The following is a 14,751-nucleotide window of genomic DNA, read 5'->3' as shown; positions in this document are numbered from 1 at the left end:
GTTTATTTTATATATATGTAGGTTAACAAATACAGTCTCAACAAATGATTAGAATTTCGCAAAGAACAAACTAAAAAACACAAAAACAAATACATAGTGCTGATGACCCGCCACGGCTAAGAACAATGACCCACAGATGGAGAAACAAAACGTCAGATATGGAGATCAGGTGAATAAATTAACGGTCTTTACATTGGGCAATCGCTAACATCAACACTTATGGCAAAAGCTTTCAATTTCCAATACCATTCATATACTGAGGCTACAATTACTGGAAGCTTTCTTCTATTTAATATTCTAGAGAATATTTTTGCCAATCTTAAGGTCAAAAGAAACAACAGATATTCGCAAAAATTTAGTAACTTTTGAAGCATTAAACGTTCAACATTTGTGTAAAGAGAAGCCATAGTTTAAGATGTTTTTGATGGCTAGCAATATGCATCGGTCCTTTATTTTTATCACAATGTTATCCTCCTTTGGGATTTTATTGAGTAGTGCTGAATTTTATTCCTCGGTGCATAAAATGTCCATTGTGATGGATTTTGAAGTGAAAATGTTAGAAAATATGCAAAAGTTCATAGGGAAAAATCAAAATAAATTAAATTATATAAAAGAGTGAGTGTAATGCAGATTAGAAGCAATAGCTATGGTGAAAGAAACTCATATAGAAACATTTAATTTTTGTATATGCCATTTAGGCGTTTGTCCGAGTATGAGCGAGAACGTGAAGAGGCCATGAGCCAAGGCCCTGTCTACTTTGAAAATCCTGTGAATAAATATTTGCTGAACAAAAGATTAACCGTTGATTGGGAAAGGCTTGAGAATGTTTTGCAGTACAAAGAAGGAGAGAGTAAGTAGAAAACATTAAAATACATTTTTTTTTTTAAGAACAGAGGTACTGGAATTTATGGCAAGATACAATTTAAAATATATTTTTACTGTGAAATTGGGTTTTTTTTAAAGAGCTGTATATTGTTGCCTTACCGTAAGCCTGCAAACCTTATTTTGCTTAAATCTGTGGAGCCATTGGACATATGTAGGTCTTGTCCAATTGCATTTAATTTTTTATACACTATATTCGATTTGTCCTCTTTTTCGATTTTGGACTTGGTCTTGCTGAATAGCCCATTGACTTATTATAGCAGATATTAGACTTGCCTAGTCTCTCTGAGAAGCCTTCTACATATGATACCGTTTTGTATGTTTTTCCTTCTGAATCTTTAGGCCTTTTCGAATAGTCCCCGTAGCTTTGTTTGACTTTGCATATCAATTGTCCAATGGTGTGACTGGGAAAATCATTAGCTTTTAAAATGTCTTTTATTCTTCCCTCGTTTCTCGCATGAAACTCAGTGTCGCTAATGCTTAAAACTCTCTTGAAAAAATTTGTCGCGGTATTGCTTATTATTCGTCTGTGGTGTTTAGAATGAAAATTGATAAGTCGTCAACTTTTACTTTCTTTACTTTACTTTAATTGGCTACGACAGAATATTTGTTCCACTAGCCAAACGTAGAATAGCGTTCCAAGCGCCTCGATCTTCTGCGCTCATTCTAAAATCTCTGACACCAAGTTTCGAGTTGTCTCCCACAACTTGGTCTTTCCATCGTGCTTTTGGTCTTCCCGGTTTGCTTGTACCACCGTGTTTGCCTTTAAAAGACTTCTTTGCTGGAGCTTCTTCAGCCATTCTGACAACATGACCAAGCCAACGCAGTTGATGTATTGGGTTGCCCAAAAAGTAATTGCGGATTTTTCATATAGTCGGCGTTGACAAATTTTTTTCACTGATTGTGACTCTGTAATTGCATTCTTTCTTCTGTCAGTTATCAGCTGTTACTTTTAGCTTGCTTTAGAAAAAAAATGTAAAAAAAGTATATTTGATTAAGTTCATTCTAAGTTTTATTAAAAATGCATTTACTTTCTTTTAAAAAATCCGCAATTACTTTTTGGGCAACCAATATTTTGATGCGTGTAACTATCATATCATCGTCATACAGCTCTTGGTTCATACGTCGCCTATATTCTCCATTAACGCAAACTAGTCCATATATTTTACGAAGAAGCTTTCTCTCAAATATTTCAAGCACAAGTACCTATGCTTCAGAACCATATAACAGCACTGGTAGTATCAGTGTTTTGTATAGTGTAATCTTCGTCTGTAGTCCAAAGTAGCATCTGTTTGCCAGTATTATTCTTCGCTTAATCTCAAAACTGGTGTCATTCGTATCGATTAGGGCGGTACTGAGGTAGATCATGTTACTGACTGTCTCAAAGTTTTGGTTCCCAACTTTCTCCATTTTCTTGATCTGCTTGGTTGTGCAAGGCTTTTTGAGAGTTGAAACCATCCATTTCGTCTTATCTCCATTTACTGCCAGACCCATTTTCACTGACTCTCTTTTGGTTATTTCAAAGGCTGCAGTTAGTCTTATTAATTTTGCAGGGATACCAAACTCAGACATGGCTTGAAATACCTTTGAACGTAAAGGAGTATCGAAGGCGGCTTTGTAGTCAACAAAGAGATGGTAGGTGTTGATTTGTCCTTCTCGGGGTTTTTCCAGGATTTGGCGCAGTGTGCATATCTGTTCCAGAATGGATTTACCAAGTCTAAAGCCGCATTGATAGGGCCCAATTATCTCATTGACTTTAGGTTTTAATCTATCACACAGTACGCTCGAGAGTATCTTGTATGCGATGGGGAGGAGACTTATGCCTCTGTAGTTTTCACAGTCCGTCTTGTCTCCTTTCCTATGTACGGGACATAGTATACTGAGGTTCCAATCATCGGGTATGCGTTCTTCTAGCCAGATTGCGCAGATAAGCTGATGCATACGCTTTATTAGCGTATCGCCTTCGGTCTGAAAGTCAACTTTTAGTACATTATTTTGTCTATGCACCACACAATCAAGGTATGGTAGTTTGTTGTCTAGTTCTTCGTCTTTAGTGATCTGTATTTCTCGGTGGTAAGCATTTAGAGCTTTCAAAGTTTGGTTCACATCCGATTTCTTTACGACTGCGAAGATTTTATCCACATATTTTGTTATTATCTTTGGCTTGGCTATTTTCTCCATTACGTTGTCAAGTAGGTCCTCCATAATAATATCGAAGATGATGGGTGATGCTGGAGAAACCATAGGCATGCCCTTGAGCTGCTCGTTAATTTTATTCTCATATTTGAGGTATCTTGTGTCCTTAATAGTTTTTGTCAAAAAAAAAAAAAAAAAAAATTGTCTTCAGGGAGTTTTAAAAACGGTATTATTAAAATTTTTCTTAAATGCATTTGATTAAAAAATTTTTTCCGAAAGAACTTCTCTTGTTTTGAGAAAATGTAAAATTTTGAAGAAACGTTTTGTAAAATGGCAATACTAGCAAATATTTTGTCAAATTCCAAACAATGACAAAATATTCAATTCAAATTTTAATTATATTAAAAAATTTCAACTATACAGAAAGTATACATTTAGTTGTTGTTGTTGTAGCAGTGTGTTGTACACTGAGGCGGCAGCCCTTGACGATGAAGGACTTCATCGGGTCAATCCGGTACGTACAACCGGCTGCCATGGGATTGCATTTAGTAATTTACGCATGTGTCATGTGGCACCATCAAGCTCTTGTGTTGAATATCATCTCATGTTAGCGCTCACCATTCACAGTTACATTACGATTTGCATCATCTTTGAAGAAGTACGGTCCAATGATGCCACCAGCCCATAAACCGCACTAAACTGTGACTATTTATGAATGCATTGTTAGGGCTTGCAATGCTTCTGGCTGATTTTCACTCCAAAATCGACAACTCTGCTTATTTACGTACGATGAGCGTTGTAAACAGAGCAAGCATTTTGAAAAAAAAAAAATCAATAATTTGCATGCGTTGTTCGTTTGTAAGAGGATTCATGGTTAAATGATAGACCAAACTGAAGATATTTCTCATTGAAACAAAACATGAAACGTGCGTAAGCTGTTTAAACCAGTGTTGCCAAAAAGATAATAGCTAAAAAATACTCTATATATAGAAAAGGATTGTAATCAGTAATCGGCTTGTTGGGCGCTCTAAAAACTATAATGTAACCTCTAAAAAGAAAATTTAAAGTTAGGAATTCCGTGCTACTTACAAAATCCTTAATTGTTTTTAATACCACTCCCCATGTCTGGTATTGTGTCTTCACCTAAGTGCCGGTATCTGTTAGACGTGAAAGCCGGGCAATGACAAAGGGAATGCTCCAACGTCCCATTATATTCTCCGCATGCCCTACACATGCTATCACTTGTCGCACCGATTTTACATAAGTGAGCTCGTAGTCCTATATGTCCCGTTATGATACCAATAGCTATACTGACCTTCTTATTGCTTCCTTTCAGTAATAGCCTCGTCTTCACACGATCTGGATCACCCCCATAGGATTTTCGCCGATCTATCGACTGTTTGGCTGTTCCACAATGTTGCATGCGCATTCGTCGCCCACTTCCTTAACTCGGACTGCGTCGACCCGAAAGGCTTCGAGTTAACAAAGTTTATTGACGGCAGTCCTCCGGCCTTCACCGCCAAATCGTCTGCCCTTTCATTTCCCTTTACACCGTTATGACCCGGCACCCAAACGATGCGGATGTTGCCATCCCAAGAGAAGGAGTTAATCTCCTTCTTACACTGCAAGACTGTTCGTGACCTTACCGCCCTGGTTGTTATTGCCCTTAGGGAAATTTTAATGTCGGTAAAGATGTTCACACTCGACGTGCTCGCGTTAGCACCACACCACTTCACGCATTCCGTGATCGCCCGGATCTCTGCCAGGCACTCTAAAATGGATCTCAATCCCTGGGTTCTCAATGTAAACTCTCGGGCCCACTCTGTCCTCTAGCTTTGATCCAACCGTGTAACATGATCTTCCAGACGGCAATACTAGGATTCGGTCTGTTTAAGACTGTGCCGCTGGCAGCAGTGTCTCGCACTCGACTTCAAGGTTCATCTCAGGTATCCGATCGGAAACCTCTTCCCTTCCTTCCAGGTTTCCTAACGTCGCCTCGATTATACCGCGATGGTATGAGCTGATCCCTTCCTCAATCCTTCCTCAAAAAAAAATTTTGAGAGTTTGTTTACACTTAAAATTAATTCCTGCTTTTTTTTACAGAAACTCTAAAAAGGATCGAAAACACAATTGTTAATACAACAGAATTAGACGGAGCTTTGGAAGGTGTCTTACGCCTACATGATGTTTATCGCCTTAATGCCTCCGATATTGCCAGTGGCTTGCTGCAGGGTGTACAATATGAGTAGGTTACAAATTTCTAATAATCCACAAGAAATCCACCAATAAAATTTTAAATGCCTCTTCTTCATCTAGTGTTCAGTTTCAAGCCCGCCATTGTTTTGACTTGGGTATAAAGGCTCTGGATATAGAGTTTCCCAAACTTGCCTATGCTTGGTTCATGGAGGCCCTAAGAAGATCTTCGAACGATGAAAATATTAACAAATTGGATATTGAGTTGGCTATAGCTAGCACAAAATTAAAATTGGGTGATGTAAAGGGGGCCAATGCAACCTTTACCGAATTGGTCTCTTTGCATCCGCATAATGAAAAGGTGGCAAAAGTATTTGAAGAATTTGTTAAAACTTCAATTGGTCAGCCTGAATATACAGTGGATTACAGCACGGAACACTTTGTAAGTAGACAGTGCAAGAAAAAAAAAACAGTCATAAAAATGGATATGTAAACGTTGTCAAAAATTCTATTCAGGAAATGTCTATAAATTGTGTTTTCTAAAGGGTGATTTTTTGAGGTTAGGATTTTCATGCATTAGTATTTGACAGATCACGTGGGATTTCAGACATGGTGTCAAAGAGAAAGATACTCAGTATGCTTTGACATTTCATCATGAATAGACTTACTAACGAGCAATGCTTGCAAATCATTGAATTTTATTACCAAAATCAGTGCTTGCTGCGTGGGTATCGCCGCTGCTTTGGTTGGAGTCTGGAAAAACAAGGGCAAATTTAAGGGAATAGCATATGCAATACAGTATGAATGCGAACAGGTCGCGTTAGGATGCGAACTAGCTGACTAGTGTTAGGATGCAAACGAATCAGCTCCAGGATGCGAATTAGTTGCCTAGTAGCGTTAGGACACGAATGAATCGAGTGCGAACTAGTTTCCTAGTCGCGTTATTTATGGTACCGACGGATCCGTCAGTGAGGATGCGAACGAATCAGCGTTAGGATGCGAACTAGTTTTCTAGCCACGTTAGGATGCGAACGAATTGGCGTTAGGATGCGAACAAACCAGCGTTAGGAAGCGAACTAGTTTCCTAGTCGCGTTAGGATGCGAACTAGTTGCCTAGTCTCGTTAGGATGCAATCGAATCAGCGTTAGGATACGAACTAGTTTCCTAATCGCGTTAAGATGCGAACGAATCGTGTTAGGATGCGAACTAGTTTCCTAGTCGCGTTATTTATGGTTCCAACGGATCCGTCAGTGAGGATGCGAACGAATCAGCGTTAGGTTGCGAACTAGTTGCATAGTCGAGTTAAGATGCGAGCAATTCAGTGTTGGGATGCAAACTAGTTTTCTAATCGCGTTAGGATGCGAACGAATCAGCGTTACGATGCGATCAAATCAGCGTTAGGAAGCGAACTAGTTTCCTAGTCGTGTTAGGATGCGAACTAATTGCCTAGACGCGTTAGGATGTAATCGAATCAGCGTTAAGATAAGAACTAGTTTTCTAGTCGCGTTAGGATGCGAACGAATCAGCGTTAGGATGCAAACTAGTTGCTTAGTCGCGTTAAGATGCGAACAAATCGGCGTTGGGATGCGAACTAGTTTCCTAGTCGCGTTAGGATGCGAACGAATCAGCGTTAGAATGCGAACTAGTTGCCTAGTCGATTTAGGAAGCGAACGAATCGTGTTAGAATGCAAACTAGTTTCATAGTCGCGATATTTATGTTAACAACTGATCATTCAGTGAGGATGCGAATGAATCGCGTTATTCGGTGATAAAAACCTAGGGCTTCATGGTTTTCTGACTATGCCGGACTATGCCACACGTCTTAATATTCTGCCAGCTCAACGACTCATGACGAGCCCTAGAAAAAGGTAACATTAAGTAGCAATTGCTACATCAACCAAGTGAGAATTATATACCACCTGGCTTGTCAAAATAAACGTAGAAAAACGACAATCAGTGCAAACATCCATGCCCGACCGTATGCCATTTACATTGGTGTGCCTGAGCCTTCATTACTTGTACGGAAACTGACATTAGTATAAATGGCTGTGAGGCCGGGCGCATGGGCATTCATGTAAATAAATTTGTCTACCCAGCTGACCGGTTGTGGCGATCGTATGTATGAATAGGTGGTTGGGCCATGCGTATTTATGTATGACTGGTTGTGTGGTTCATGCGGAGGGATGGATGGCACAGTGAACAGAAACATAACGACAATACAGTGGCTAGCATCGTAGTAAAATGTAATTAATCAAAATACATTTGAAAAAAATATGGGACCATCACAGTGGGAAGAATGATATGTCATGTACGAGTTCAAATTGACTCGTTACAGTGTGTGCCATATCTATTCATATCTGCATCTGAAACCTCGTTTTCTATTGAATCGTGCGGAGGTATTATTTAATATTCTTACAGACAGACAGACGTCTGGCTAGATCGACTTAAAATGTCATGACGATCAAGAATATATATATTGGGTTGCCCAAAAGTAATTGCGGATTTTTCATATAGTCGGCTTTGACAAATTTTTTCCCAGCTTGTGACTCTGTAATTGCATTCTTTCTTCTGTCAGTTATCAGCTGTTACTTTTAGCTTGCTTTAGAAAAAAGTGTAAAAAAAGTATATTTGATTAAAGTTCATTCTAAGTTTTATTAAAAATGCATTTACTTTCTTTTAAAAAATACGCAATTACTTTTTGGGCAACCCAATATCTTATGGGGTCTTAGATGAATATTTGGATGTGTTACAAACGGAGTGACAAAATTTTTATAACTTTTGGTTTAAGCTGGAAGAAATCCAACATCAAATGAGATATCATCTTTATTTTAAAATTTTCGTTTTTTGGCTCATTTTCATTCCGAAAATCTTACAAATAAGGAAAACGTTTGGGCAACTTTTTTTTCTGTGCAAAAAAGTTTGCCAACATATCTTCTCAAAGGAAAGTTTGATAAGTTGTAACATTTCATTTCTTTTTTTATTATTTTCAGCCTCCCCCAGAGGATATTCAAACTGCTCCCCGTCATGATCTCTTCAAATTTACCTGTTCGGGTCTATTGAAAAAGCAACCGCGGGAGGAACGCGAATTGCGTTGCGGTTATTTGGTCGAAACACATCCCTTCCTTTGGATAGCTCCCATCAAGGTTGAAGAATTAAATCACAATCCCTTATTGGTTGTCTTCTACGATGTATTATCGGATAAGGAAATCGAAACCATACGTCAACTGACCAAGGAAATCGAACGAGCCACTGTAATGAGCAATAAGGGTAACATAGTGTCAAGTGTGCGAACAAGTCAATTTCAATTTATACCAGTGACCAGACATCCCATATTGGCTACTGTAGATAGACGCGTCGAGGATATGACGAATTTGAATATGAAATGTTCCGAAGAACATCAATTTGCCAATTATGGCATAGGCGGGCAGTATAGTGAACATCATGATTATTTTGATTTTCCAGAGGTAGGTTGTAAATTTTTTTATGAGCGAAAGAAGATTTTAATTGTTGTTTTTGTTTTTGTTTTGTAATACAGAGCGAATTGTTGAAAATGGAGAGCTATTTAACGACAGGAAATCGTATTGCAACTGTTTTGTTTTATGTAAGAGTTTTGTTTCCTTGAAGATAGTTAATCTATTTCCTTTAAACTGGAGAATTATTGTTTTTTTTTCGTTTTCATTACAGCTCAGTGATGTGGAACAGGGTGGCGGTACTGCCTATCCCCAAATGAAGCAATTGGTTATGCCCAAAAAGGGAGCTGCTGCTTTTTGGTATAACTTACATGCCTCAGGAAAATTTGATGTTCGTACTCTGCATGGTGCCTGCCCTATTATTGTGGGCTCCAAATGGGGTAGGTATAGGAAAGAGGCTTAGAAATCCCTACTCCTTAACCATCTTTAATGAATAGATTTACACCTTAAACAATATTCCTCAAAAATTGATATTATCTTTAATTGTTTATAAACTTTGTAATCCTTTTTTGCAATGTTTCTTTCAGTACAAAATCGCTGGATTCGTGAAAAAGACCAAATGGATCGCAGACCTTGTTACAAATTCGATGATTCTCTATACCATTAAGTATTATAATAAAACAAAAACAATTAATAGATTAAAATTGGAGATTTGTTTATATTTCTTGTATCGTATTGTAAATAGGGAAATTAAAAAAAAAAATTAAAATGTTCCTTACTTTTAAAATATAAGAAATCTATATATTGGGTTGTCCAAAAAGTAATTGCGGATTTTTTAAAAGAAAGTAAATGCATTTTTAATAAGACTTAGAATGAACTTTAATCAAAAATACTTTTTTTACACTTTTTTTCTAAAGCAAGCTAAAAGTAACAGCTGATAACTGACAGAAGAAAGAATGCAATTACAGAGTCACAAGCTGTGAAAAAATTTGTCAACGCCGACTATATGAAAAATCCGCAATTACTTTTTGGGCAACAAGCAAAAAGGCGTTAAGTTCGACCGCGCCGAACTTTGGATACTCACCACCTAGGGTATATATGTAAACCACCCTTCATCAAAATCCGGTGAAAAATGCATACCTTATGCCACAAGCAGCTATATCGAAATATTTTCCGATTTGGACCAAATACTTATAAGTACAAGTCATTGTTCAATTGTGTATAGCAAAATATTATTCCTTTTAGTAGCTATATCTAAAAATAAACAGATCTGAACCATACATGATAGGAATGTCGAAAAACCTGTCACTGTGTCAAATTTCAGTAAAATCGGATTATAAATGCGCCTTTCATTGGGCCAAGACTTTAAATCGAGATAACGGTCTATATGGCAGCTACATTCAAATCTGGATCGATCTAGACCAAATTGAAGAAGGATTTCGAAAGGCCTTACACAACTCACTGCCCCAAATTTCGGCGATATAGGACAATAAATGCGCCTTTTATGGGCCCAAAACCTTAAATCGAGAGATCGGTCTATAGACAGCTTCATTCAAATCTGGACCGATCTGTGCCATATTGCAAAAGTATGTCGAGGGGCTTAACATAACTCACTTTCCTAAATTTCAGCGACATTGGATAATAAATGCGCCTTTTACGGGCCCAAAACCTTAAAACGAGAGATCGGTTTATACGGCAACTATATTCAAATCAGGACAAATTGAAGATGGCTGTTGAAGAGCCTAACACAACTCATTGTCCCAAATTTTGGCAAAATCGGACAATAAATGCGCCTTTTATGGGCCCAAAGCTTAAAATCGAGAGATCGGTCTATATGGCATCTATATCCAAATCTGCACCGATATGAGCCAAATTGAAGAAGGAAGTCGAGGGGCCTAACACAACTCACTGTCCTAAATTTCAGCAAAATCGGATAATAAATGTGGCTTTAATGGGCCTAAGACCCTGAATCGGCGGATCGGTCTACATGGGGGCTATATCAAGATGTAGTCAGATATAGCCCATCTTCGAACTTAACCTGCTTATGGACAAAAAAATAATCTGTGCAAAGTTTCAGTCAATTCGAATAGAAATTGCGCCCTTAAGGGGCTCAAGAAGTAAAATAGGGAGATCAGCTTATATGGGAGCTGTATTAAGCTATTGATCGATTCAGACCATATTAGACACGTACGTTGAAGGTCATGAGATAAGCCGTTGTACAAAATTTCAACCAAATCGGATAATAATTGCGACTTCTAGAGGTTCAAGAAGTCAAGATCCCTTAAACCATATTTTGCACAGTTATTGGAAGTCACAACAAGATACTACTTGCGAAATTACAGTAAAATCGGTTAAGAATTGCGCTCTCTAGTGGCTCAAGAAGTCAAGATTTCAGATCGATTTATATAGTAGCCATATCAGGTTATGAACCGATTTGAATCATACTTAGCATAGTTGTTAGAAATCATAACAGACCACTTTATGCAAAATTGCGCCTTTTGGAAGATGAAGACGTCAAGACCCCAGACCGATTTATATGACAGCTATATCAGGTTTTGAACCGATTTAAACCACACCTAACGTAGTTGTTGGAAATTATAAAAAAACACCTCATGCAAAATTTCAGCCAAATCGGAAAAGATTTGCGCCCTGTAGAAGCTCAAGAAATCAAGACTCAAGTCGGTTTATATGGTAGCTATATCAAAACACAGACCGATATAGTCATTTACAATCCCAACTGACCAACACTGCTTCGAAAGTTAGCGAGCTTTCGACCGACAGACAGACGGTCGGACGGACAGACGGACGAACAAACAGACGGACAGACAAACGGACGGACAGACGGACGGCCATGACTTCTTTACTTTACTTTAATTGGCTACGACAGAATATTTGTTCCACTAGCCGAACGTAGAATAGCGTTCCAAACGACTCGATCTTCTGCGCTCATTCTAAAATCTCTGACACCATGCTTCGAGGTGTCTCCCATCACTTGATCTTTCCATCGGGCTTTTGGTCTTCCCGGTTTGCGTGTACCACCGTATTTGCCTTCAAAAGACTTTTTTGCTGGTGCTTCTTCATCCATTCTGACAACATGACCTAGGAAACGCAGCCGTTGTATCTTGATGCGTGTAACTATGCTATCGTTGTCATACAGCTCATACAGCTCGTGGTTCATACGTCGCCTATATTCACCGTTAATGCAAACTGGTCCATATATTTTACGAAGAATCTTTCTCTCAAATACTCCAAGCACTGCCTCATCTGTTTTTACAAGTACCCATGCTTCAGAACCATATAACAGCAAGGGTAGTATCAGTGTCTTGTAAAGTGTAATCTTCGTCTGTCGAGAGTTGGCCTTGTTTCTGAACTGCTTACTTAGTCCAAAGTAGCATCTGTTTGCCAGTATCATTCTTCGCTTAATCTCAAAGCTGGTGTCATTCGTTTCGGTTAAGGCGGTGCCGAGATAGATAAATTTACTGACTGTCTCAAAGTTGTGGTTCCCAACTTTCTCCATTTTCTTTATCTGCTCGATTGTGCTGAAATCCGGGAGCTGAAACCCGGCTGATACGGGATGACTATGAGCACCACACACGCTGGAGCTTTGAGCTCCGACTTGTGTCATGCCCATCGTTATCACGGAAAGCTTAGCTGAAAGCTACCGGGCGCATCCACAGATTGCGGACGGTGGAATGCTCCGTTTTTTTGCGGAGTAGCTGCTTAGCTGAAAGCTACCGGGCACGTCGCAAGGGTTGCGGATGGTGGAAAGCTCCGTTTTTATGCGGAGTAGCTGCAAATGCGGCCGCGGTCAGTCTGCGATTTTCGAGAGGAGAGTCTCAGTGAGGAGTCACTGTGGCACTGGCTCTTAATTAAATACTGAGTGCCAATGATACTCGAGATGTCAAGGCGAGTTATTGGCGCCTTCAAATGGCCAATGGCCAACATCAGAGTCTGTTTCCAGGTTAGAGGCGGTTGATGGCGAGTATCGGATCTTGGAGCAAACGGCTCGCCACAACGAGGGATACATGTGCAATCTCACAAAACCCATGCGGTTGGGGCCCTGGGCCAGTAACCCGCCCCCGGAAAACTGAGAACTACTATGAGACACAAAGGACGGACATGACTAGATCGACTTAAAATGACAATTGGCCTACATTAATAAGAAGCATTCTTGAAATATTTCAAGCTGCTAGCTTTACACCTTCGAAAGTTAGCGTGCTTTCGACAGACAGACGGACGGACATAACTAGATCAACTTAAAATGACATGACGATCAAGAACATATATACTTTATGGGTTCTCAGAGGAATATTTCGAGGAGTTACAAATAGAATGAACAAATTAGTCTACCCACATCCCTTGATGCAGGGAATAAAAGCTAACTTTATTTCCTAAGAATGCGTAGAAAGTTTGAGAATCTAAGAGCAGCAAATCTGAAAGGCAAAAGAATGTTGTAGTTATAATACTTGCCATGTTTGTTTCACCATCCTAAGGGCGAACAGCTCCCACCCCAACTCACCTTTACGTGCTTTTTCTAGAATTAAAACCACTCTTTGTTAATTTATCCAATGGACTAAAGTCTAGCGTTCATTTATTGCCAAACTTAAATCCCAAGACAAAAACCAATTGTTTCTTCTTTTTTTTTATTTAATTTTATATAATTGTTTTTTGCTTGTTTATGTATTAGCACATCTCATATGACTTTTGATTGCTGCTAAAAACAATTTCAACATAAATATTTTTTATTATTATTATTATTGTGTTAATAATAAATAAATGAAATAAAAAATATTAACAACTGCGATTTATGCCTTAAACATGTTTTCAATATGATGTTGTTGTTGTTTTTTTTTTTTTTTTTTTTTTTTTAATTTTTCATTCTTGATTTAAAAACTATGGTTTTGAATTTATTTGTTGGATTCCTTTTTGTGTGATTTGTTTTCAAATTCTTTTCTTTCATTCATTTCATAACATTTAGATTGTTAATGATTTTGTGTAGAACATTTTAAAAATATTTGCTTTGTATTTTTTTTTCTTTTGTTAAATATATATGTGCTTTTTTTTATATATAAATAAATTAAACTCATTTCTTTTTGCTTGGTATGATGTTGCCATTTTTGTTTTTATTTCTCAATAAAATGTTTTAAGTTGCATTTAACGACAAATGTTTGGTTTGTCGTTTAAAATTTGGGACACCTAATATGATGAATAAAATATTTTTTTTTTTAAATATATTATTTTTTTGTAATATAATAACAACATTTATTAAAAATAGTTTTGTTTTTTTTCTTCTTTAATATTCTCTTGTAAGTTTTTAATACTGTCGTATATATTCTTCTATGGTGCTTTTAAAGTTTGCTTTACAACTTTCTTGATTTTTTTTTGTAGATAAATATTTTTTTTTTATATAAGGTGGTTTAGTTCAGTTTAGTTTGAAATTCACTTTTCATTATAGTTTCATCGTCAGTGGTATTTTCTTTTTTTTTCTCGAAAAAACAGGGATTGTCTCTAGAGGGTTATATTGTTCGACATTTATACGATCATACGTTTTGTTGCTTGTTTGTAGACATCTTAAAATTGCGCCATTTAAAATTTTTTCTCAATAAAGACATCAAAGATTATTGATTTCTGGGTTTTATTTAAAAAAGAAAAACTTTTTTTTTACTATAATAATTTTTTTTCTTAAATTTAATTGAATATTCAAACCCCTCTTGGATGTTGTTCAAGGGGTTGGAGAAATGTTTATTGAAATTACAGTTTCTTAATTATGGATTATTTTTTTTTTATAACGTTCTTACATTTACACATATTTATCTGATATTAATTATTTGTCACATTTATTTGGTATCTAAGTATATGTAAGTCGGTATATATATGCTATAAATTTCTTTATTTTTTGCATCTTCAACATTAAGTCAAACATTTAGAAACATTTACTGCTTGTTTCACCGGTTAAAGGGTTTTCGGGAGTGAGGCGATTGATGATTTAAGGGTTACACTGATATCTAATTTCTTCCATATTATAACTTTGCACCTGCCATAATATTGGGTCTATATTGTGTGTGTGTTACTATATATTTAAAGATTTTAAAAGTATTATTGCAAAAAAAGAAAAATAAATTGCCATAGA

General features: G+C 37.3%; 1 protein-coding gene across 1 annotated transcript; it reads left to right on the top strand.

Moving 5' to 3' along the window:
* Positions 1-463: 463 nt before the first annotated feature.
* LOC106082709 (prolyl 4-hydroxylase subunit alpha-2) lies at positions 464-9,288 on the top strand. Its single transcript, XM_059361465.1, has 8 exons — positions 464-615; positions 699-850; positions 5,122-5,263; positions 5,335-5,653; positions 8,202-8,679; positions 8,784-8,812; positions 8,896-9,061; positions 9,209-9,288. The coding sequence occupies exons 1-8, from the start codon at positions 464-466 to the stop codon at positions 9,286-9,288; spliced, it is 1,518 nt and encodes a 505-aa protein (XP_059217448.1).
* Positions 9,289-14,751: the final 5,463 nt, after the last annotated feature.

This window comes from Stomoxys calcitrans, chromosome 2, assembly GCF_963082655.1.
Source record: "Stomoxys calcitrans chromosome 2, idStoCalc2.1, whole genome shotgun sequence".
NCBI classification, from domain to species: domain Eukaryota; kingdom Metazoa; phylum Arthropoda; class Insecta; order Diptera; family Muscidae; genus Stomoxys; species Stomoxys calcitrans.
The sequence above is the reverse complement of the archived record's forward strand: the minus strand, read 5'-3'. Positions and strand labels throughout refer to the sequence as shown.

What these genes read in the sequence shown, in the direction of transcription:
- LOC106082709 (XM_059361465.1), top strand. Translation starts at nt 464, where the DNA reads ATGTTATCCTCCTTTGGGATTTTATTGAGTAGTGCTGAATTTTATTCC. An exon ending in CTGCAGGGTGTACAATATGA is followed by an intron (nt 5,264 to 5,334) that starts GTAGGTTACAAA and finishes TTCTTCATCTAG; the next exon opens with TGTTCAGTTTCAAGCCCGCC. An exon ending in TTTTGATTTTCCAGAGGTAG is followed by an intron (nt 8,680 to 8,783) that starts GTTGTAAATTTT and finishes ATTTAACGACAG; the next exon opens with GAAATCGTATTGCAACTGTT.